The sequence below is a fragment of the Rhinopithecus roxellana genome, chromosome 18 (genome assembly GCF_007565055.1).
Source record: "Rhinopithecus roxellana isolate Shanxi Qingling chromosome 18, ASM756505v1, whole genome shotgun sequence".
Taxonomy (NCBI): Eukaryota; Metazoa; Chordata; class Mammalia; order Primates; family Cercopithecidae; genus Rhinopithecus; species Rhinopithecus roxellana.
In genome coordinates, this window is record NC_044566.1 from 13,680,138 (window position 1) to 13,703,201 (window position 23,064).

At 44.9% G+C, this 23,064-nt stretch overlaps 1 protein-coding gene across 1 annotated transcript in view; it reads left to right on the top strand.

The window, feature by feature from the left end:
- The window catches only part of MTURN (maturin, neural progenitor differentiation regulator homolog), a 29,744-nt gene extending 8,135 nt beyond the window's left edge, over positions 1–21,609 (top strand). The window contains exons 2-3 of the mRNA XM_030922136.1: positions 3,781–3,903; positions 16,307–21,609. Of these exons, the coding sequence (XP_030777996.1) occupies positions 3,781–3,903; positions 16,307–16,417 (234 nt within the window). The 3' untranslated portion in view covers positions 16,418–21,609. The remainder of the gene's footprint in view (positions 1–3,780; positions 3,904–16,306) is intronic.
- Positions 21,610–23,064: the final 1,455 nt, after the last annotated feature.

Below are 23,064 nucleotides of genomic sequence, written 5' to 3' on the forward strand. Positions count from 1 at the left end.
CTCCCCCACCAACCCACTCTGATCCACACTGAAGCTCGAGAACCTCTGGTCCCTGAAGCCTTTCCAGGCATTTCTCCTTTTGTCCAAGGGAGGCCTGCAGGCTGCCAACGCTCTGACTACTGCCTTGTTGGAGAGTCAATATTTTCCATACCCAGATTCATGTTTGCCAGGGCATTGCATTGTTCAGAGCATTGTTGAGAGCTAGAGGTTCTCTGATTCTTGCTGTAGTTTTTTTCCTGGTCAAAATGAGTATTTGGTTACAAATGCTTAAAATATTTGCCAAGTTGAAGTTACTGTGGCCACGCCCAGTGGCACAGGACTCCGGGCCTTCAGTTGTCCATTTGTCTTTGTACACGACTAGATCCTGTTTTCAGGAGCACCAGCCCTGCCCCTAGATGGTCTCTCTGCTCCCCTTGGTTTTGGAATGGGCCCCTGTATCTTCCTAAGAGAATAACTGCTCTGCCCCCAACCCCCCGCCTGTTAATTTTCCTGAAGAGCACGTCTGTTTTATCTGTGGACACCACCTCGTGAGATTGATAGTGCCTCTTTCTTTGCATAGGCTACTTAGAAAGCTTTGTTGGCAAATCTGTGTCCCACCTGTAGCAAGTAGCCAGGCCCTCATACCTTGCGGTTTGTCCTGGTCTCACTCTTGGATCTCATTTCTCTTCCTTTGTCTTTTTTTTTTTTTTTTCGATGACAGACTTTTTTTTTAGTTCATTTTGTCTTGTATCCCATGATACTTTGCCAGCTGCCTTGATTCATTTTGAAAGGAAGGAATTTAAATGGAACACTTCCTTGTTATGAGATACAATGGATATGAGACAACTAGCATTTAGTAAATGATGTTTTTTTTTTTTTTTTTTTTTTTTTTGAGACAGAGTCTCGCTCTGTCGCCCGGGCTGGAGTGCAGTGGCGGGATCTCAGCTCACTGCAAGCTCCGCCTCCTGGGTTTTTTACGCCATTCTCCTGCCTCAGCCTCCCGAGTAGCTGGGACTACAGGCGGCCACCACCTCGCCCGGCTAGTTTTTTGTATTTTTTAGTAGAGACGGGGTTTCACCATGTTAGCCAGGATGGTCTCGATCTCCTGACCTTGTGATCCGCCCGTCCCGGCCTCCCAAAGTGCTGGGATTACAGGCTTGAGCCACCGCGCCTGGCCAGTAAATGATGTCTTTTAAGTGACCGTGTACATCCGGATCTGTCTGAGTCCAAACCCCATGCCACTCTTATCATGTGGACAAGGATTCAGTTACAACATTTTTTCAACCCCAAAACCTAACAGAACTGGTAATACAGGTGGAGATAGCCAAATGAAGGCAGTTTAGACAGAAGGCCCTTTTGTGGATGTTAAGTCTTCCTTCAACATACAGTCCTAAATCGCTCTAAAAGGAGAGTAATGGAAATTGTGGCATGAACAATCTCTTCATGAAGTTAGAAATGCCTTAGAAACACTTAGCTATATAAACTGTCTGATTACCAAGCAGTGGTGGCTACACTGCAATTTATGATTCTGTTTTTGTTTGAGTGATATACTTTTCTAAGTTTACTTTGTAATTTGAAGCGCAGATGTACTTACTTTTTAACAAAGGAGGTTTACAAGCTTTACATAGGTGCACCTGCTTCTGAATGAACCTCAACCCAAGTTGCCTCGGGCAGTGCTCTCAGTGAGTCACATTGGGTGTCTGATTTACTCATTGTGTGATCATAGCCTTGTGGCAGATGGTAAGCCCACCCCTTCCCCTCTGTCTCCCCTATCATCCTACAGAAGCAAAGGGGGAAAGAAGGTACTTACGTCCACCATTTACTGAATATTCACTGCATGCCAGCCAGGCACTGCGCCAGGTACTTACTCAGCTTCAAGTTTTCTGAAATGTGGTGCTAGATGTTAATCCCCTCTTTAACTTGGATAATAATTTGAAATAAGCTGGAACTTTTACACATTTGAGTATGAAAATGGATGCTGAGCCGAACTTACTAAAGTAGAACTTTTGTTGTTCTTGCAAAATCTCCACTGATTAAGAATCAAGTGGCATAATGGATATACAAGTGCTTTGGGCTATTATACTTTTGTACAATGGAAGAGACTATTACATAAATGACATTGTGGTGGTTTGACAGCTTTAAGGGCCTCTAATTAGTAGGGAAGAGCATTTGAGCTGTTCACTAAATAGAGAGCCCAGACGTTGTCTTTATTGGGTTGGGGAAGTCTCTAGAGAAGTCTGCTGGCATGAGAGCAACGTGTGTTGGAAATGGACCTTTACAACTATGAAACACAGATAATTGGGGTATAAAGATGGTACATTGGCACCTAGTTATTCTCATTTGGATCTGGGGAGTATTAAGTCTGTAGGTGTAGCTCTCAGAAACCCTGCAATGAGAAGAAAGGAGAGGAAATGTGTTTATTGAGTGACAGGGATATGGGGCAAGTATGTGCTTGGCATGGACCATGTCTCCACATAAGACCATATCCTCCTATCTAGCCCCTGCATCTTGTTCTTATCTGCCAGATGTCTTTCTCCCAGACCTCAATACTTTTTTTTTTTTTTTTTTTTTTTTTGCCAGTGTTTAGCTATCATGGATCCGTCCCAACTAAAGAGTGATTCTTGGTACCTGACAGATGCTCTGGTGTTACCCTGGTAGCCCCATGTCCCTGACTCACTTAGATATGCAGGGCAGGATCTTCTGCATTAAGAATGCTCAAACCTGTTTCTTGGCCTTGTTCCAGATCTTTGAACGTTTATGGGGGAGGCTTGCCTAGTCTTAAAGATGTGCTAAAATGGATATCGTCACATGGAAAAAAGCCTTACCCAGTCTTCAGAAAAAATAAAACCTAGACTGGGCATGGTGGCTCACGCCTGTAATCCCAGCACTTTGGGAGGCTGAGGCAGGTGGATCGAGACCAGCCTGGGCAACATGGCGAAACCCTGTCTCTACCAAAAATACAAAAAAACCAGTCGGGTGTGGTGGTGCATACCTGTAGTTCCACCTACTTGGGAGGCCAAGCTGGGAGGGTCACTTGAGTCTGGGAGGCAGAGGTTGCAGTGAGTTAAGATCATGCCACTGCATTCCAGCCTGGGTAACAGAGCGAAACCCTATCTTTAAAAAAAAGAAAAGATAAGAAACAAAAAACCCAAAACCAATCTCCTCTTAGTATGTGTTAGATTGTGAAATGATGCTTTGGTATGATGTCCTCTTAAAGCATTTTAGGGAAGGGAAGTTTTCAGAAAGGCTTTGTTTTCCAGTGACATAGTGGTGACTTGGTGGGTTCTCTTAAGTTACTTGCATTTGGAAGTAAATTTACCACCATGCCCACTCACAGGCCGATCTGGGTAAAGAATGTCTTGTTCCAAGTTAATGCTTACAAACTGTGCTTAATTAATCTTTCAGCCATAGCTGAAAGCAAAGTTAAGGATTTTGAAGGCAAAGGCTCTGGTTTCTCCTTCCCATGTCTGAAAACCGCCCTTAGCCTGCACAAGGTGAACAGTGGAAATCATTGGTGAGGAATGGCCACCCACTGCCCTCTTTACTGTGTAGGAGCACATCTGATGACGAACAGAGCAGGTGAGGTATGGACCAAAAGCTTGGGGGCGTCTGTAGATTAGACATTTTTTTCATCCCTTTCAACACAAACAAATCAAGAATGAATGTATGAATTTTATGTAGAATGGAGGCCTTCTTCAAATTCGTGTCATTAAGAAAATCTGCTTGACTTTTCTGAACTTCACACTGAGTGTAGTGACTTTGTGTCTTTGTTTTCTCCTTCCACCGCCCATGGGCACACAGCACGTGTGGAGTGAGAGCGAGGACTGCCTGCCTTTCTTGCAGCTAGCACAGGATTACATCTCCTCCTGCGGCAAGAAGACGCTCCACGAAGTCCTGGAAAAAGTCTTCAAGTCTTTCAGACCTGTAGGTGCCTGCTTGGCTTCTAACCATAGCTTGTTTTCTATGGTGATTGTGTTTAGAATAACAGGGGTGGTGGGGAAGGTGGGCAAAACCTGGGATGACTAATTGTTTTTCTCTTGTCTGCCCTGTGGCTTAGAGATAGCAGCCAGCATAGGGAGGGGTGGGAGGAGAGGGACGGGATGTGACACAGCTGTTTGCTGCAGGGATGATGGTTATTTCTAGCATCACTTGAGTTGAGAATCCCTGATGGGGGGGAAGCAAACAGATCCTTTATGAGACAACTGAGTATTCCTGTTCTCCTCCAGGAGACTTAGAACCATGGTACTTGCAAGCCTGATGAAGGTTCTTTTATAATAGTGGGGCCTATATTTGGGGATTGCTGGGAAGCTGTATACAAGTTATATTAATACCTCCACGTTTGTGGGTATGGAAAAGGATGAAACTGGATACTGGCTCTATTCTATTTTTAAAAAGTCTCTTATATGAGCTTACTGTTGCTTTGTTTTCCCCTTTTGGGATTTAGGAATGTGTATTTCTGTGGCTAGCTGGCAGTCTGTTTTCATTCTAGCTGATAAACTTTTAAAATGAATACTGACTTCTGTTTTGAAGATTACTTACTTCTTTCTATCTTCATTGGAAGATAAAGTCCCATCACCAGTGTCTCAATGTTTACCCTAAGTTCAATTCCCTGCCCACTGTAAATACTGCACGTGTTCAATGGTACTTGCTAGAATTTCTATTTATTTTTTCAAATCTGTTTTAATGCTGTCTCCTTCTCTGCTGCATTTTCCAAGCTTTTATTCTGTTTCTTTGAACATAGTAAACTTGGTTGCATAGTAGACTGTGTCTGATGATATTTCATTTTGTAAGTCTGTTTGGTCTTCTTTTGTTTCTGCTAGTTCTCAGACCTGGTATGTTGTTTCTCTGTGTGTGGGATTATCTCTGTGTGCTAGTTACTGTATTTGAAAGTTCACATGTAGGAATAAAGCGAGGCCTGAGATGACAGTACCTTCCTCCAGAGAGGATTTTTGTTTGCTTCTGTCAGGACTTGGGGGCCTATTAGTCTGAGACACCTTAGCACAGTTTAAGGCTTGTGGTTCTCCGATGGCTCCTGGGGTTGAGAAGGCAGGATGCGGGTCTGGCCTCCTGTGGCTTCTCCTTGTTCTAAGGGTGTGGGCCTCTGGGGGCTCAGCTTCAAGTGGGGATGGTGTACAGTCTGCTCCTTTGGAAGACCCTGGACTTTGACTTTTGGTCCCTCTAGCTGTTAGAGTAGTATGAGAAAGCAGTGAAGTTTCTAGCTGCTTCTTCCAGGTCAACAAATGCCCTCAGGACAAAAGCAGCTTTTTACATTTGGCTTACCTCTCCTGGTTAATACTTTATATTTAAGAAGCTATTTTTCATATTTAATTCAGCTTTTTTAGTCATTCTCAATGAAAGAGTTGGGCCCAGTCACTTTGTGCACCATTATAAGAAGTGGGATTTCAGTGGCTTTTGTCACTCTGATTTGCTTAAGCAAATGATAGAAATCAAATAGAGTGACAGAAGTCACTGAAATCCCTTTTTTGTTTATTTTCTAAGCCAGTTTGGCACATTCAAAATAGATACTTGACTTAAAAGTACCAGTCTGTCCCACATTCATTCATTCAATAAATATGTATTGGGTACCCACTAGGCACATGGCACTGTGTACTGCATTGTTCCTGGCACTGGAACTAAAGCATGAGAAGCTTAGATCTCACAGAGCCTGTGCTCCAGTGGGGGGAGACAGGATAGACAAGGACACACGTAATGTCATGAAATGATGCTAGTGATTAAGTGCCAAAGAGAAAGGCATCAGGGAATGGGGTAAAAAGTGTCATGGGTCCTGGAATTTTTGAGTAGGGAACCAGGGAAGGCTTTGCTGAGAAGGTAACATTTGAGGAAAAACTTGGAGTACAGAGTGGGCCGTGAGGGAATCTAGGGAAATAGCGTTTTCGGTAGAGAAAGCAGCAGGTATGAAGGCTTGGTGTTGGACAACACCTGTGTCCAGGGAGTAGGAGCAGCCAGTGTGGCTGAAGGAAGTAGAGAGGTGAGCCGGAGGAATTCCAGGAGTCTTGCAGTCACAGAAGGACATGGGCTCTTACTCTGGAGTGATGGGGAGTCCCCCAAAGGGTTAGGCAGAAGAGGAACGTGACCTGACTTCACGTCTTGAAAGTCTCTCTCTGATGACTGTTGAGAATAGGCTGTGTAAGGGGAGGGACAGATTGGCCACTGAGGAGGCCATTGCTGTCATCCAGGTGAGAGACAGTGGTGGCCTGGACTGGAACGGTCATGGCAGAGGTGGGGTGAGGGGTTGGATTCTGGAGATACCTTGAGGGTAGACCCAGCTGGACTTGCTGGTGGATCAGAAGTGGGATGTGGGAAAAAGGGAGAGAAGGGGGACTCCTGAGTTTCTTGTCCAAGCAGTGAAGGGAATGACCTAGTCATCTACTGAGATGGGGAAGGCTGCAGGGGTGGTTGGTGGGGAGTTTGGGGTTGGTAATGTCAGTTTTGGACATGTCAGTGTTGTAAATGCCTGTTAGACATCGAAGAAGGGAGATCACATTAGGCAAAATTAAAAAGAAATGGATTCCTCTACATTTTAACTAGAAGAATACCTGTTAGCAAATGAGGTTCGCTTTGCAGCAGGTTTCCTCGCAGGGGCTCAGTCACTGGCCTGCCACCGGCTGCTCTTTGTGGGTGTTGTCTGCGGTGGTAGGCAGCCTCCCCTCTCTGCAGGACTGGCTCACCTGGGAAGGGGAGCTGTAGCCAGGAGTCATTGTGCTGTTTTTCTTTACCAAGTCTCCGGTTGTATTTTGGCAACCAGGCTAGCCACATGTAAACGAGCAAACAAACGTGGTCCAAAAGAAATCTGGATGCGTAGCTGAAGCAGTTGGATTGGTTGAGGATGTTCTTGCAGGTGGCGCTGAGATGTGTCACGCGGGCCCACAGCTTTGATTTGCTGTAGCTGGGCTTCCAGGTTTCCTTTCTGAAGTGGAGCTTTACCTTGTGGGCAGGGATGTGGCTCCCCAGGTGAGGAGGCCTTGACCTGGCACAGCACACCCTTTGGTGAGGAGGTTTATGGGCTGGGCCGCCCTCTAGCAGGGCCTGTTTGCCCGAGGGCAAGGCTGGTGGGAGGCACCTTCCCGGGCTGGTAAAGATAAAGTGCTGAAGGCCTCAGGTTTCTCCCAGTCAGGATGTGCCCCAGACTGGATGAGAAGGAGTGTCACAAACCCGAATAAAGGACCACAGAGATCCCTGGAGAAACTTTAATACTCTCCACCTCCACCAAACAGAGCGCTGCTTCCCAATGGCACCACGTATCTGTTTGTTTTATACAAGGGAGCCTTGTTAAAAATAAGACATAGGTAAGGGTTTTGTTGCTGTCATTGCAGTTGAAAGTATCTGTTGAAGAAACGCTTACCCAAATGCTACAGCTTATCAAGTGGTTAAACCAGCACATCATTTCCCTGAAAATACATGGGAATCTGATCAATCCATGCAGCTGCTTTTGTGTCTATCCTGGACCAGTCCCAGGAGGAGGGTTTTTGCCTTCATCTTAGAGCAGCCCCATCCCAGGCTCTGCACCCCTCTTTTCCCTTGGCCACCCCATTGCCAGCCCTTTCCCCCTGCAGGCTCTTCAGAGAGGTCAGTTCCTATTTGTTGACGGCCTTCTACTGTCCGTTGGAACATCAGTCAGACAAATTCAGTTAACTTTGCTGAAGCTTGGGCACTCTTGCATCCATAGGCCAAAAGAGGGGTATCACCTCTGGCCTTCCTCAGCGGTCCTGCCCACAAAGCTAAGGCTATGCGACTTTATTTAGCACTCTTTCTACACTTTCAACATACAAACTTTGGGCCGGGCATGGTGGCACATGTGTGTGATCCCAACACTTTGGGAGGCTGAGGTGGCAGGATCTCTTGAGTCCAGGAGTTTGAGACCAGCCTGGGCAACATAGTGAGAACCTATCTCTACAAAAAATAAAAACACCACACCAGGTGTGGTGGCACTCTTGTGGTCCTAACTACTTGGGAGGCTGAGGTGAGAGGATAGCTTGAGCCCAGGAAGTGGAGGTTGCAGTGACCCATGATTGTACCATCATGCTGCAGCCTGGGTGACAGCGTGAGAGCTGTTTAAAAAAATGAAAAAGAAATACAGACTTCATAGCTATACACATTATTCCCCTCTCACTTGCTAGCCTTCCCCTAACTGAAATAATCAATGTCTCAAAGATTCCCCTCCCACCAAGAAATCTGTTGTTGGATTTGAACATTTAAGAAAAGGTCTCCTTTTTTCATTTAAGCCATCTTACTCTTTTATCTTTCCTCTACTTTATCATGTTTTCAACAAAATGTATCAGTCTTCTGCTGTTGCCACAACACTGCTTCCGAAGGCGAGGGGCCGGGCCTAGGAGGCCCAGGTCTTGCCCTCAAGGAGTGGACTTTCTGTTAGGAGAGACGGCCACGTAAATGTACGGTGGAACCCCCATCACAAGACAGAGCATGCATTTGGGTCCAGATACTCCTCTAGATGCCGTGCATGGCAAGTGAGGAAGTCCTATTCCCTGCTCTGCCTACTGCACTCTACTGATTTTTGGGGGAGCTGTTTCTGTGAGCATGTTCTGCAGGGGGTTGCTTGTCATCTCTTAACCTAATTATGAGGGAACAGATACAACAGTCATGAAGAACCCAAGCTCTGTTGGCAAGGCTACCTGGATTTAAGTCTCAGTTCTACCACTTGCTGGCTGTGTGACTTTAGACAAGTTACTTAACCTCTCTATTTTTCAGTTCATTTGTAAAATTAGAAAATTAATGATGATAGTTCCCTTAGGGTTGCAGTGAAGATTAATGGAGTTTTTGTTGGATACTCAGTACAGTGTGTTACCCACGGTAGGCACTAAGTCAGTGTTAGTATGATGTGGATGGGATGAGGATACTAGACAAAATACTGTGGAGAAGTGAGCAGGTTACTGTTTGGGGGAACCTTAGATTATTGGTGAAGAGAGAAAACGATTAGCTAAGTGATTTCAACATGAAAAGGCATTAGAAGGGCAAGTCAAAAGCTTATCAACATTGGTTTTGGTAAAATTATAAACATTCACTGAGCACCTGATCAACACGACTCACTGTGTTAGTTAGAGGCTAGGACTCCAAGGAGGACCAATGGATGCTCCTGTCCTCCCAGAGGGGCACATGGCCAAAGCACTCAGGGTTACGGATGATTTTTATTTTCTTGTTTTCCACATTTTCTAAGTTTTCTGTGATCACATTATCAGAAAATAATATTTTTTAATGTAACTCTGTGGCTTCCAGTGTATTCGAAGTACTAGGAGTATCAGCGTGAGCAGGCTCATTGAGGAACAAAGCCAGGCAGTGGCTTCATGAGGAGGTGGGACTGAAGAATAGCAGGACCTAGATGTGCTTAGAGCAGGGGCAGGGCTGGCCCAGGAGGAAGTCCAGGAAAGGTCCATCTTGGCTACCTCAGCTCCATTTCCTTAGAAATGGCTCCATGTGGTGGAAGGTAGACCTGCTCTGTCCTGTCTTGCTCCCATGCTGTTTGGCCTCTAACAGGTACACTTGGCCTCAGTGCCCCCAGCTTTAAAATGGGGGCAATACTGATTTAGCTGTCTTGTGGATTCATGGGGAACTTTGAAATCAGACTGAGAACCCAAAGGATTGTCAAAATCCAGACACTCTGCTAAATTTAGTCTGAGTTTCTGGCTTCTAACAGGTATTAGGAAATGTTTATTGGATGGGTAATTGAGTGTGGATTCTGCTGGCCATCTTCCCTCAAGTGACCCACACTCTAATCCACTCCAGTGACTTGCTAATGTTGATTACTCAGAGAGGTATGATTTTTACCTATTTTTCTTGCTACTGGCATGTCATATCCAAATGGCACATGTATGCAAATAATGCCAGGCAGGCTGTTGTTGGCACCCACGAGCAGGTAATGCTACTTGTAGTGGTTTCAGAAACCCCTGTCTATCACTTTGGTAAGTGTGAGTTGGATAATCGTCAGAGCCTTGCGTTTTTCTTATGTGACCCTCCGTTGACAGTTGCTGGTCATACGTGATTGAGCTAGAGAAGGAAACAATGGTTATGGACCTAAATAATGGTGATCATGCCGTTCAGTTTTCTCCACCATCTTTTCATGTTTTATATTTAGTGTCAACTGACAGACTTACTGCTGGGTAGAAAACAGTTTACAAGGGAAGAAATAGCCTACTATTTCCAATTTAGCAGCAAAACTAGACTTTATCTTTGCCCTTTCGAATTCTCTCAAAGTGTTATGGGCTTAACAAGGAACTATTGCTTCCTCGAGTGTATTCTTCTCCTTACCAACACTGTGGACGTTAGGGTCCTGAGTCCCCTATTGCCCTTGCAGTTTTGTGTGCTGTTTGGTTGTTGCTGCTTCCACGGCCCACCCTGGAGTTGGATCCTGTGGTCCTTCTAGATTCTCACTTAGTTGGCCCAAGTCCTCTCCCTGGGGTTGCTGTGTGACTCTGCGTTTCTTCTCTCAAGAAGGAGAGACATTTCTGCCAGAAAAATCCCCCTAATTCTAGTTCACTGGCATGAGCAAGATTGATATTTTCAGTTTACCATGAGTGGCTGGAGAGCTGAGGGTTAGATCCCACAGGAAAATCCTGTGTCCCAGAAAAAGTCCAATTCTTGCCTCTACTCATGGAGTCTGGTCAAGAGCCTGGAAAAGAGAAAGAATCTACCTGTGAGAAGCTGCCTGGGTGGGTCAGGGAAAGTCTGATGCGAAAAGATTATGCACACATGTGGGTTTCATAATAAACATTGAATGTTGACAGTTTCTCTTTTTTTTTTCTTTTTTCCTTTTTTTTTTTTAATCACTCACGTTATGAACATTCAAACCATTCTCTTTTTGAGAAAGTATGATGGCCTCAAAAGGTAAGAGAGTGCCTCCTCCTGCCCATTGTGCTACATCCATCTTGCCACCCTTTTTTCCTTAGGGTCAGGAAGACTGACTGACTGACCAGGACCCCACCAGGGGTTTCTGCATCCCGCCAGCATCATGATCATGAAGATAAATGGTGCCACATTTACCACCCTTGGCTCTTGGACTAACAGTATTCCCATCACCTGGGAGTGTGTTAGAGATGCAGAATCGGGTCCCACTTGAGACCTGTTGAATCAGCATCTGCATTTGAGGTAGATTGCTGAGCACATTATTCACACCTACACATAGTGAAGAAGAGAGACTGCTTAAGGGGAGTCCCTGGAAGGTGCATACAAGGATCTCTGAAGCCACAGGGCATGTCCTCGATGCACCAAAGCCATGGTTGATTGGCGGTGCTCTCCAGGGCATAGACACCACCTCCCCTTCTTTTATGAAGACCCTCTAGCCCACTGTGCTGAGTGCCCCCTCCAGAGACAGCAGCTGCTAAATGCCAGCTCAATATGACCTCGCGTAGTTTACACTATTATCCAAAAGACCTGGAGTTGGCCCTACAGATAACAGATACTCTCTTGGGTCTGAGGAGCTGAATTCTCCAGAGTTGGCAGCTCTGCCTTTCGGGTGCAACCTGTTTGGATGCATGGGTCCCAGCAGTGCTTATGTGATCACCGATAGCTCAAAGGAAGCTTTGTGGACAGCAAGACCCTGGAAATGCCAACTCTCTTGTCCAGAGTGAGCATAAGCTATTTTTCCCAGTCAACTGAAAAAAAATTCACTGAAATAGGAATAAATGATTATAACTGTCAGGAATAATTTAAATATACCAGTCACTTTCATTTTTTGGCCCACCTTTTCGGTATGAGAATGTGTGGTTGCAGTAAAAGCCAGGGCTCCAGAATTCTTCCCAGTCTGTGTGTATGCCTGTCTCTTCTTCTTGACTGTTGAAAATTGGAATCCAGAAGTTAAATTTAGACTTGCCAACCATAGGTGGGATTGAGCATAGAGGTGAGGATGCTAGATTTCTACATATCTGTATGATATGTCCCTTAGAATTCCAGGCAGTCTGTTTCTAGTGCTTTCTATCCATGCTTCCAAATTGTCCCTCCTCATAAATGTGGACATTAGCATTTCATATTGCTTTTTTAAAAAAAATTTATTCCCCAGTGGAAAACATTGAAACCTCCAGCTAATAGGAATAGCATTAACAGCTGAATGGGAGTCTCCTGGGTGGCCTGGTGGATAGGGGTGTGAAGGCTGCTATCAGATCACCCAGGTTTGAATTGAATCCTGGCTCTGCCACTTACTAGGTGACTCTGGGCAAGTTACTCAGCCTGTCCAGGTCTTATCTGTAAAAGGGGGACAATAAAAGTGTCCAACACAAGGTTATTATGAGGAGCAAAGGAATTAATGTGTGTAATTCTGCTTACAACAGTGCATTTGCTGTGCCAAACTCCCCTTTTCTTTTATTTTACTTTATTCTATTTTATTTTATTTTATTTTATTTTATTTTATTTTATTTTTTAGACGGAGTCTTGCTCTGTCACCCAGGCTAGAGTGCAGTGGCACGATCTTGGCTCACTGCAACCTCTGTCTTCCTGGTTCTAGCGATTCTCTCATCTCTGCCTCCCGAGGAGCTGGGACTACAGGCACATGCCACCACGCCCAGCTAATTTTCATGTATTTAGTAGAGATGGGGTTTCACCATATTGGCCAGGCTGGTCTCGAACTCCTGTCCTCAAGTGATCCGCCCGCCTCGGCCTCCCAAAGTGCTGGGATTACAGATGTGAGCCACTGTGCCTGGCCTAAACCCCCTTTAACCTCAGTAGAGAAGGCACCAGGTTCAAGAGGCCGAAGAAGAGACCCAGAGCCAGCAAACGAGACATGGGGTTTTACAGTACTGACATACAGGGGAGAGAGTCCAGCGGCAGGGGCTGGGCAGGAGAATTGCCTTACATGCAGTCCAGTGGTGGCAGGCTGGACAGAAGAACCATGTGGTCCCGTGGTGGTGGCCTGGGCAGGAAAACCGCAACCTCCTGCAATCAGTGTGCAGTGTATATAGGATATTCACTCAACACCCTCCCGCTAATGACCTCCACCTGGCAACATTCATTTAACCCAGAACTCAGGGCCAATTTTAATCCTCTATAATGACACATGTTCCCTGGGATAGGCCATAGGCTCACGTGTTTCTACTGTCTTTGCCACTCCCGGATTCCCCAGCTCCTTAGAGATAATATAACTAGATTACATTACGTTACCTTACGTTACGTTATGTTGTTACATTACGTTACATCACATCACATATAGTTATGTAGGGCTCCATAGTTTGCAGATCATGGCTGCCTTCAATCTCTCATGTCATCTCCATAGTTACTCTTTGAGATAGAGCAGGTATCGTGGTTCCCACTTTACAGAGGACACTGAGGCTCAGCAAGGTGGTGACTTGGCAGAGGTCCCCAGCTAACTAGAGATCTGGCCTCTGGACTCTAGTGCCAGTGTCTTTTTCCACACATCCTCTCAATAAATCTGTAGACCCTACACTAAGATGCCTCAGAAGGCCACAGAGAACTGCCTCTCCTCTTTCCCCTTTCCAGAAGGGCAGTGAGTGAGCAGCTCTTGAAAGAGCAGTCAGAAAACTTCCAGCCCAGGGACCTGTCAGTAAGTGCATTGGTTTCATTTGAGGTAAGGTAGGGAGCTGGAAAAAGGAACAGCAGAAGAGAGGTGGTCATGGCTACGTGCTTGGTTTCCTGGGTCTTTTTCAATAAGGCACCCTAAGCTGAAGAGAGGGAGGATGTTTAGTGCTACCTATGGTTTGGGTCAATATGAATCACCTAGGGTTGTTATGGAACAGAATCACCCATGGTACGTCTCTTTCGGATAAAGACGGCAAATATGCAGATGCACACCTCAGCTGCGCCCTTTTCATCCAGGACAGCCATTGCTAGTTGACCACAATGTTTTCCACGGGGCCTTAGAATCCTCCTGAAACTCCAGGCAGCCTCTCCCTGTCAGGTCTGTTAAGTGAGAGGGAACCAACTGGTCATTTCTCTTTTAGTGACATCCCTTCAGTACAATGAACAATTATATATATATTGTTTGGGTGTTTAGGTAATTTTGCAGCTCCCGGTGGTGGCAATAGTATTTATATTTTACCAGCTATTTAAATGTTACCACTTATTTGACACTTTCACCTTGCTGTGTCATTGAGCAGCTCTCCAAATAAAAAATTGACCACCAAGTGTAGTCATCAACGTGCCTTACAACTAGCCATCTTTTCTCTCTTTAGAGGCAAATTTTGTTTTTTATTCTATTTATGAAAATCTGGAAGGGAGACAGGAGCTGGAAAAAGAGACTTGCTTCTCCCAAGCACACTCAAGATCGGAGCACCCTCTCTGGGGAGCTGAGAGCGCTCTTCCTGCCCTTCCCCTCTGCGTCCACAGAGTCTCTGAGGCAGCTGCAGCATGCCCAGCTCTAAGGGGAGAGCATGTGTCTGCAGTTGGCTGTGTACGCCTTGGCAGGCCACGTGCAGTGTGACCAGCAGTGCCTAGCAGATGATTTTGTCCTGAATGTGTTCATAGGACGCTGGGAGACCTGGGAGAGCTGCAGCTGGAGAACTTCAGAGTGAAGGCATTATTTTCATCAGGACTCCCTTTCCCTTTCCCCATTTCAGCAGTGGGAGGGAGTGAGAGGAAGGGGGTGACAGGACACTAGGGAGGCAATGCAATTGAACAGAATGGTCTTCTTTTTACTGTCTTGATGCAGTTAGTGTTTAGATCATTGGGGCCACTCAGTGAAGGTGCTTGAAAGTGATGGCCCTGGGCCGGGCGCGGTGGCTCAAGCCTGTAATCTCAGCACTTTGGGAGGCCGAGACGGGCGGATCACGAGGTCAGGAGATCGAGACCATCCTGGCTAACACTGTGAAACCCCGTCTCTACTAAAAAATACAAAAAAATTGCCGGGCGAGGTGGCGGGCGCCTGTAGTCCCAGCTACTCCGGAGGCTGAGGCAGGAGAATGGTGTAAACCCGGGAGGCGGAGCTTGCAGTGAGCTGAGATCTGGCCATTGGGCCACAAGCAGACTGTAGATCTAATGAAGGCACCAGGAGACAGAAGCCTGGTTATCACAGGCAGGCCCAACAGCCAGGGCTATGGCTTCCTGCCTGCACCAGGAGGTGGTGTTCTTATTGATGAGGCCTAGCAAATGGCACTTGGTTTCTAATCAAAGACCAGCCAGTGCTTTAAAAAAAAAATGTTTATTTTGAACTTCCCACATAATTATACAGCAATTGGAAAATGCAAAAAGATAAAAAGGAAAAAATTACCCATAATCTCACAATCTTTAAAAAAAAAGCTTAAAATTTGGGTGTATTTTACTGAAGTCTCTTTTCTGTGCATATGTGTATAAATTTTAAGAACTCTGGATCAGGTGTGGTGCCTCGTGCTTATAATCCCAGCACTTTGGGAGGCCGAGGCAGGAGGATTGCTTGAGTCCAGGTGTTGGAGACCAGCTTGGGCAACATAGTGAGACCCTGTCTCAATTAAAAATATGTAAATATATATACACACACACATATGTAAAGAAACTTTGGGCCAGGTGTTGTGGCTCACGCCTGTAATCCCAGCATTTTGGGAGGCTGAGGCAGGCAGATCACGAGGTCAGGAGATCGAGACCACCCTGGCCAACATGCAAAAATTAGCTGGGCGTGGTGGTGTGCGCATGTAGTCCCAGCTACTCAGGCGGCTGAGGCAGGATAATTGCTTAAACCCGGGAATTAGAGATTGTAGTGAGCCGAGATTGCGCCACTGCACTCCAACCTGGCAACAGACCGAGACTCCCATCTCAGAACAAACAAACAAGAAAAACTCTGTATCATAATAAAAGTGCAGTTTTGTCATGCTCTTTTTACACTTATGTGCATCTTTTTTTATGTCACGTCATTCAAAAATGCCATTTTGAGTGGATATATAAGATTCCATTTCAGTAACACCATAACCATTTTGCTGTTGAACATTTTAGTTGTCTCTACATTTTTAGAAATGTGTTATAAATAATAGCACCAATAAATAATAGCACCATGTGTTTTTAGGACAGAAAATACAGAATCAGTTTTTGACATCTTGGTGGGACAGTCGGCACAGTTCATTTCATATTGCTGCTAACATCCCAAATGTGTGTGCGGGCACATAGCTAGCTCTCTGTGCATATGTGGTGCCACATTTTGATACTTAAAAATAGAGACTGTCCAGGCTCCCCAGTAAAACCTAGCCCTTTGGGCACTCATCCATTGAAGGATTGACATTTCCGTCTTACAAGTTTATAAAAATCGTTGTAGGGGTGGTTGATGGGGAAGTCTGCAGCTGCTGGGTTAAGTGCTGTTTACTGTGGATCTGATGCCTGTGGTTGTCTTCCTGCCTGTGGTCCATTTGGTGTTCACAGCTGCTTTTCTCTTGTTCTCTCCCTATAGTTACTGGGGCTTCCGGATGCAGATGATGATGCGTTTGAAGAGTACAGTGCTGACGTGGAAGAAGAGGAGCCAGAGGCAGACCACCCCCAGATGGGGGTCAGCCAGCAGTAAATCTGGGGGCTCCCCTGAGAAGGAGAGTGAGCCCCACGGTAACCTAGGTGGGGTCACTGTCCCTCCTGGGTTAGCATTTTGCATTAGCACTTCGAAATAGGACGTCTGGCTCCCAGCATCCAAATTAAAATGAAATACCTTTTTAACGACCACAAAATATCTGTGATGAGCTTTGCTCAGAAGTGACCTGAATTTCACTCCTGCTTCAGTGGGGTTTCTATGGAGTTGTCTTGGTAGCCTTTGCCATTTTGAATTTAGAGTCCATTTTGTGGCTGACTATTCTCTTGAGTTTATGTTGGAGAATTAACATTCGCTGACTCGAATGTAGAGAACTCTGAATGTATTAAGGATATGTGTTGAGTCCTCACAGGTGACCTTACTGAGGGAAAGCATGGCAGAGAAGAAATGCAGTCTGCACTTTTTATGTACTTTTTAAGTGTCCGTAAGTGAAAGGTTTTGCTTATAAAGCATGAATTTTAATATCTAGTCATTAAACTGCACAAGTGCAAATACAAGGGCAGGAAAGGATAATCACTTAGCTTTGGAGTAAGAGGGTAAGAGAGGCCCAGAAGCCTTTAAGTGTTTTGCCATTACTAAGTTACCTGGGTATGCAGCGACTGGTTCGTGGTTAGGTGTAAATGTTACTTGCTTGTTTGATTGCTTCAAAACATGCTAATTCCAAAGCCACTTTAAAAGTCTATAGTGGAAAATATAGATAGGGTGAAAGATATAATTTATTGATTTTTAAAGCTGTTTATAAGCCGTCCCACGTATAAAATGAAACATTTTACCTTCTCTCTTTCTAATGAGATGGCCACTTGTTAAATCATGAAAACATCCAGAATCCAAGTGCCACTTAAACTTTGAAGCCATAGTTCAATTTGATAGAAAAGTAAACCAGGATTAAAAGTTTTTACAAATATAATAGAATCCTTCTTTACAAGTCTTTTATTTAAAAAAAAAAAAGCCAAAAAAAGGATTCCATTGTGTAATTTATTTAAAAATTTAATCACATATTTCGAGAGACTTAATTGTGGTGTATTTGTAAAGGGACATGAAGGTAGGAATCTTTTAATCGTGGGTTAGCTTGGTTAAAAGGGGACGTTTTAATAATCAAGATACTCAGACAACTCACAGAAACAACTTCTGTAATAACTGGAAATACTGCTGTTATCATTTAGCCAACAATTACTTACTGGGGAAATCCTTTGTAATGCTAACATGGAATTATTCTTGGACCCTTCTGCATCCCTGGTTCTAGTAACTTAGGATGTGGAATGCCTCCTTTACAACACTAGATTAAACCTAACATCTGGGGTGGGTACGTTTAAACAGTCACACATGTGCCTGTTAGGTTGTGAAAGTTTTGAATTAAAAACAAGCAGTAGCAGCAGAGGCCACAGAACTTATGGGAGTCTTGTATATCTTCCAGGCATGTCGGTGTAAACCTGATTGTCTCGACATTTTCTGTTTAATTGATTGGTGCTGTGAGGAGTTCGGCTGCTTGTGGTAAAACAGCGTACTCCAGTTTTAAGTCATCGGGTAAAATAATAGTACAGTGGTTTCCATCTGTGCTTCAGTACCCACTTTCTGTTCTTTTCTTGAAAAGTCATACTAAAGGTTAATTTCAAGTAAAATGAATTTCCTTCTGAGTAGCCTGTTAGTAAAACACAACTTAGTGTTTCTTCCATTGGGGTGAGCATATTCTGCCCTTTGCAGCCCTGCCTGTGTTCTGATTGGCTTCACTCATGAGCAAAGGTGATTGTGAGCTGTATATTACATAGATGTCGCCCAGGTTTTGTAACCTCCATTTTAATGCAGTAAGCCCACAAGAATGACTTCTGCAAGTGAAATGAGGAAGCTTCGCTAGCTTGCTCCATTGGAAGGTAAACTGAAATTTTATACATTAAAGCTTAAAATCTAAATTTACATATGTTTGGAAATGGACTGGACATTAACATAAAATGTATTTTATCAAAAAAGTGTTTAGACTTTGACCAAATACAAGTTGGTCATGTTAATGTTCTCTGTTTATAAAAATTGAGTGGAGATAGACTCAGCCATTCTGTGGGCTGTTGAGAATTCTGGGCTTTGTTTTGCACCAGGGGTAGGAGACAGAGAACATGTCCGTATGTTACTTAATTTCCATTGCAAAATCCCAAACAGCATTAGCAGATCGAATTGTTTCCCCTAAAACTTCCTTTTTCTGAATGTGTACACATCCCTTCTTGCACTCACACACTTGCCCACACACTCACTTCTGCGCTGTGGCTGCTCTAAGCAAGGCTGTGCATGGTGCAAAGCTGCAGTCAGTGAGCCTGGCAGCCTGTGGTTTCTGTTACGGAAATGGTTCCGTGGTGAAACATGTCCCTGACCCTTCACAGACTTACACGTATACTCACCAGGAGGTGGCAGCGGTGTGGGAGGAGTGTTGACCTTGGACTCAGGAGAGACACCTGGGTTCTAGTTCCAAGTCGGCAAAGGATTGTGTGACCTTGACAAGTCACTTAACTGGTCTGTGAACAAGGGGCGTTTGCCCTTCCAGCTGTAAACACTGCCCTTCTGTGCCTGCCTTATGTGCGTGTGTGAGTAAGGAGCAACAGTCAAGGAAACTTTTAGGGATTTGAGAAGAAAATACATGCGGGATCTTGCCAAGGTGCTGCCTTTAGGATGCTGACCCCCGCACTACCTTAGAACATGTTGGTCTGTGAGTGCCCAAACCCCTGAGGGCTCGATCTCATGGGGCTGATGAAATTCTCTTCCTTAAAGGAAAGGGAAAGGTGAGGCCCCAGAGGACTTATCTCAGCTGTACATGCTCTGCCTGTGGAGACATGGCTTTTCGTTGTGTCATGGCAGACTGGGGCTTTGGAAGTGGTGTATGTTTAACTTACCCGAGAGTGGAAGATGTGTAGGAAGAACAGCTGGAAGAAAGTGAAAGATGAGTACCAGTACTTTTTGCCATGTTATCCAGTAGAGAGAAAGTGACAGTGAAAGTAAAGAGAGAGAGAAAGTGTGTGTGTGTGTATGTGAGAGAGAGAAAGAGAGAGAATGAGGAATGCTTGATTGCTTGCTGATCACGGGGCCAGCTCTGAAATCCGAAATCATGCCTTGATAACATTACAAAACCGTGATCCTGGGTTTGAGTGAATCCTAGAGACATTGTTCTTATGGCTGCCTGGTGTCCTCAGCCTGATCACCATATCGAGCAGACGTCAAGGAATCAGAGTGAAGTACGGAGCCAGGGAGGGAGGTGAGGCCCTGTGCAGTGCCTGTCACCACTGTGGATTCACCTGCACTCGGGTGTCCATTCCTGTCTCCCAAGCCCAAAGCAGCACATGATGCAGTTTGTTTTCCAACAAGCAGAGCGTGAAAAGTCTCTTATGTAGGGATCCTCCTTGTGTCCTGGTGCCAGAATTAGGTTTCCAGTGTACTTCAACGAAAACTTCTCTCCTTTATAGTTGCTGTCATTTTTCATGTATAAACAGAAACCGTCTCTAGCACAATATATTTTTGAATATTGTTTCTGTTTCTTAAGAGCACAATGTATATGGACCTAGGGGAGCTGTGGTCCCAAGTGTCACTGGAATTTATATTTTAGGAATAGGCTTTGCATGTTAAAATTCACAAGTTGGGAAACTGGTATGAACAGATCTGATTTCCCACAGAGAGGCATGAAGGAATAGGCGGGACTTAACTTGGGGTGGGAGGAGATGAATGAGGGAGAATGGGAGAGTTGGGGTCTGACAGTTACCACCTGAGCCCCAGGAAAACTGTTTTCATTTTCACAGGTGTCTCACTGGGGACCTGTTTTCCTCAAAGGAACTGACTGTATGTTGAGAGGCAGTGCCTTGTGTTGGCATGGCTTTGCCACTTTAAAGGTGCCCCCCAGCCAAGGAGACCAACAGGGACCCTGCTCATCTGGTGGGTATCTTTCCTTCAGTAAAACCAGCTGCCAGCCTGAGAAACCTGTCTTTCCCAAGTGCAGGCAGATCTGAGAGGGGCTCCAGGCATCTGGCAGGTAAATCACGAAGCAAACTTGGGTCTCCTTGGCAGCAGGGAGGAAGCAGGAGTGGGCCCACCTCCTCACCGTGCTTCAGGGTTGTAGAAAGAGCACAATGAATGCTCAAGTGATCACAGACCCATCTCCCTTGCAGTGGGTGTTAGCTCCAAAGAGATGCCATTGCCGATCACCCAGTCTTCGGAGAAGCCTAAAATTTCTTTGAATTAAAAACTGATCCTCTTTCATAAAGACCCAGTCACTTCTCCCGGTTTAGTGATAACAGGTATGACACAGGAAGCTGAAGTCTTTTACACTTTATGGAGAGTAGTTCTGAAACCTGCCAGAATGCTGGTAGCCTGTGGTGTCCATGGCAATGGGTGTCCATGGTAAAATATCTATAGCTCCTGCTCACTGGGCAAATGGTTAAATAATATGTTGCCTTTTATATTTTTATTTAAATCTGGATTACAAAAATATAGTACCCATGAGCATTTCATGTTAGAAACCCCATTTAAAGCACTGTAAGGCTGAATAGGCACAGCGATTAAAAGTATATGCCAGGCCACATAAAAATAAATGTTTTAATTTGCTTAGAGCTGTATTCAAGTTGTTCGGCACCAGAGAGAAAGCTGACAGTCTGTTCTTTGTAAACTGCCTTTTCCTGTTTTTCTGTTTTGTTTTGTTTCTCGAGTTTCGTTTTTTGCTAAGCCCCTTCTGATACCTAGGCGGATAAAGATAAGAGCCGTGCTCGGTACAAATGTCAGCTGTGAAGAGGAGGAAGTCAATCTTCAATGCTAGGGCAGATCTTCACTATCCGCGGTCCAGTCTTAATTTGAGCATGAGAGCAAAATGTAGTCATCTACACAAGAAGCAAAAGCAAGGAATAGTTGTTGAGTTTTGTTTTTTGGTTGTTTCTTTCTTTCTTTTTTTTTTTTTTAAGGCAAGAAGTGTTGCCAGTAGGGTATGTGTGCTTTCTTTGCCTTCTATTTCCTTTCAGAGAAATCTCTTGTAAATTACAAAACTGTGAAATGGGTTGCCAAAAACTGTTGCCCTTCGTTAGATGCTTCAAACAGTGTAAATCCTGTACTGCACCCTGTCCACCTCTGCTTCCTCCTCCCTCCCCTGAGATTGAGGACCTCATCTGACCGTGTAATTACCATTCGCCTGCTATTAAAGAGCCTTTCAAACTCTGGTGGTGTTTGCCTCTTTTTTTCTGCCTCCACAATGTTTGGTCCTAAAGGACACCTAATGTGGCTTATAAATGAAGAGCAAGGAGTAAAGGACCGGCAGCTGTGTGGTTGTGTGTGAGGAGGCTGGGGGAAGAGAGGGAGGAGCTGGTGACATGAAACACTGCCATTGTTCAAAGATCAATCATTTCTGTGTGATGCATTCATATGTCTATTCTGATGCTATAACTGGTAATTAGTAATTTTCTTCTTTGAACCAATACTTTAGTTTTGTGTTTGAGAATCCTATTTTTTTCTAGCCTACTTAGGAATTCTTTGTGGCATCAGTTAGAAATCTGTATTCTGTGGTCATTCTATGACATGACACCATGTCTCCACCGCCTTCCTCCTGGTTATTTATTCACTAAACATGGCATTTAAATAACTTATCTGGAAGTTGATGGTAAGTTCTGTTATTTGATTAAGAGCAAATTTATTTCTCCAAATGAATGGGTCTCCATAGAGAGACCCATTTGATTCGATTAGATTTGAGATTGGCTTCACAGGCGCAGCATAAAGGCTTGTGTGTATGTTAGATAGTGTGTGGTCCTTTGTTTTCGATGCCGCTGTTAGCGATTGTACTCAAGTGGTGAGCTGTGTGTCAGCATTTCCAACCCCGCTCGGCTAAGGTAGTGGTGCAGCAGCGGGGCAGGCGAAGCCTTACTGATGGACTGCCTTTGTTACAGTTATTCTATCCGTCTCACAGATAGAGTTCATAAAATGCAGGTTGGCCCCTTTAAGTGCAGGGACTGGTGTTAAAAATACCCACGTTTCCCCCTCGTAATCATTCTGAAATCAGTGGCTGAGGGCAAGAGGTTCTAGCCCAGACTCCTCCTGGGCTGACTGTGGCCCTAGGCATGTCCCTTCCCCACCCCACCCCATTTCCGTCTTTGTTTCCTCATCTATAAAAATAAAGAGTGGGGGACTTGTCCCTGAGTTCCCTTTGGGCACTAGCCCTGACTTGTCTAGGGGAGTCAGGAGTCGGTAGGGAGGACAAGAAGCACAGTTATGGAAACGCTCAAAACCAGGGTGGAGCGGCCAGGATTGGCAAAACTGTCCTGGGATTCTGAAGCCCTTTTCCCTAGGATCCCTTTTGGAATTGAAGACGCCGGCTGATACTGTGGCTGTGTGTTAGCCCGAATGCTTATGTCCCTGCATGTTTTCTCCTGCCTTCCCACACCTTCCTTCTCTTCGTGAAAGTAATAAGGAGTCAGAACTACAACAAAATGAAATTGGGGTGTTTAGCTTAGGGATGTAATCAACAGTCTCACTCCCTTTAGAAATTAGCCTTGTTTCCATAGTGAAGTTGGGCCGAGTGGGATCCTCCATTGTCCTAGAGTTCATTGTGTACAGGTGTGGGTTGAAGGACAACAAAATAAAACCAGACCCACCACCCAGCATTTAGACCCCACACCAGGGCT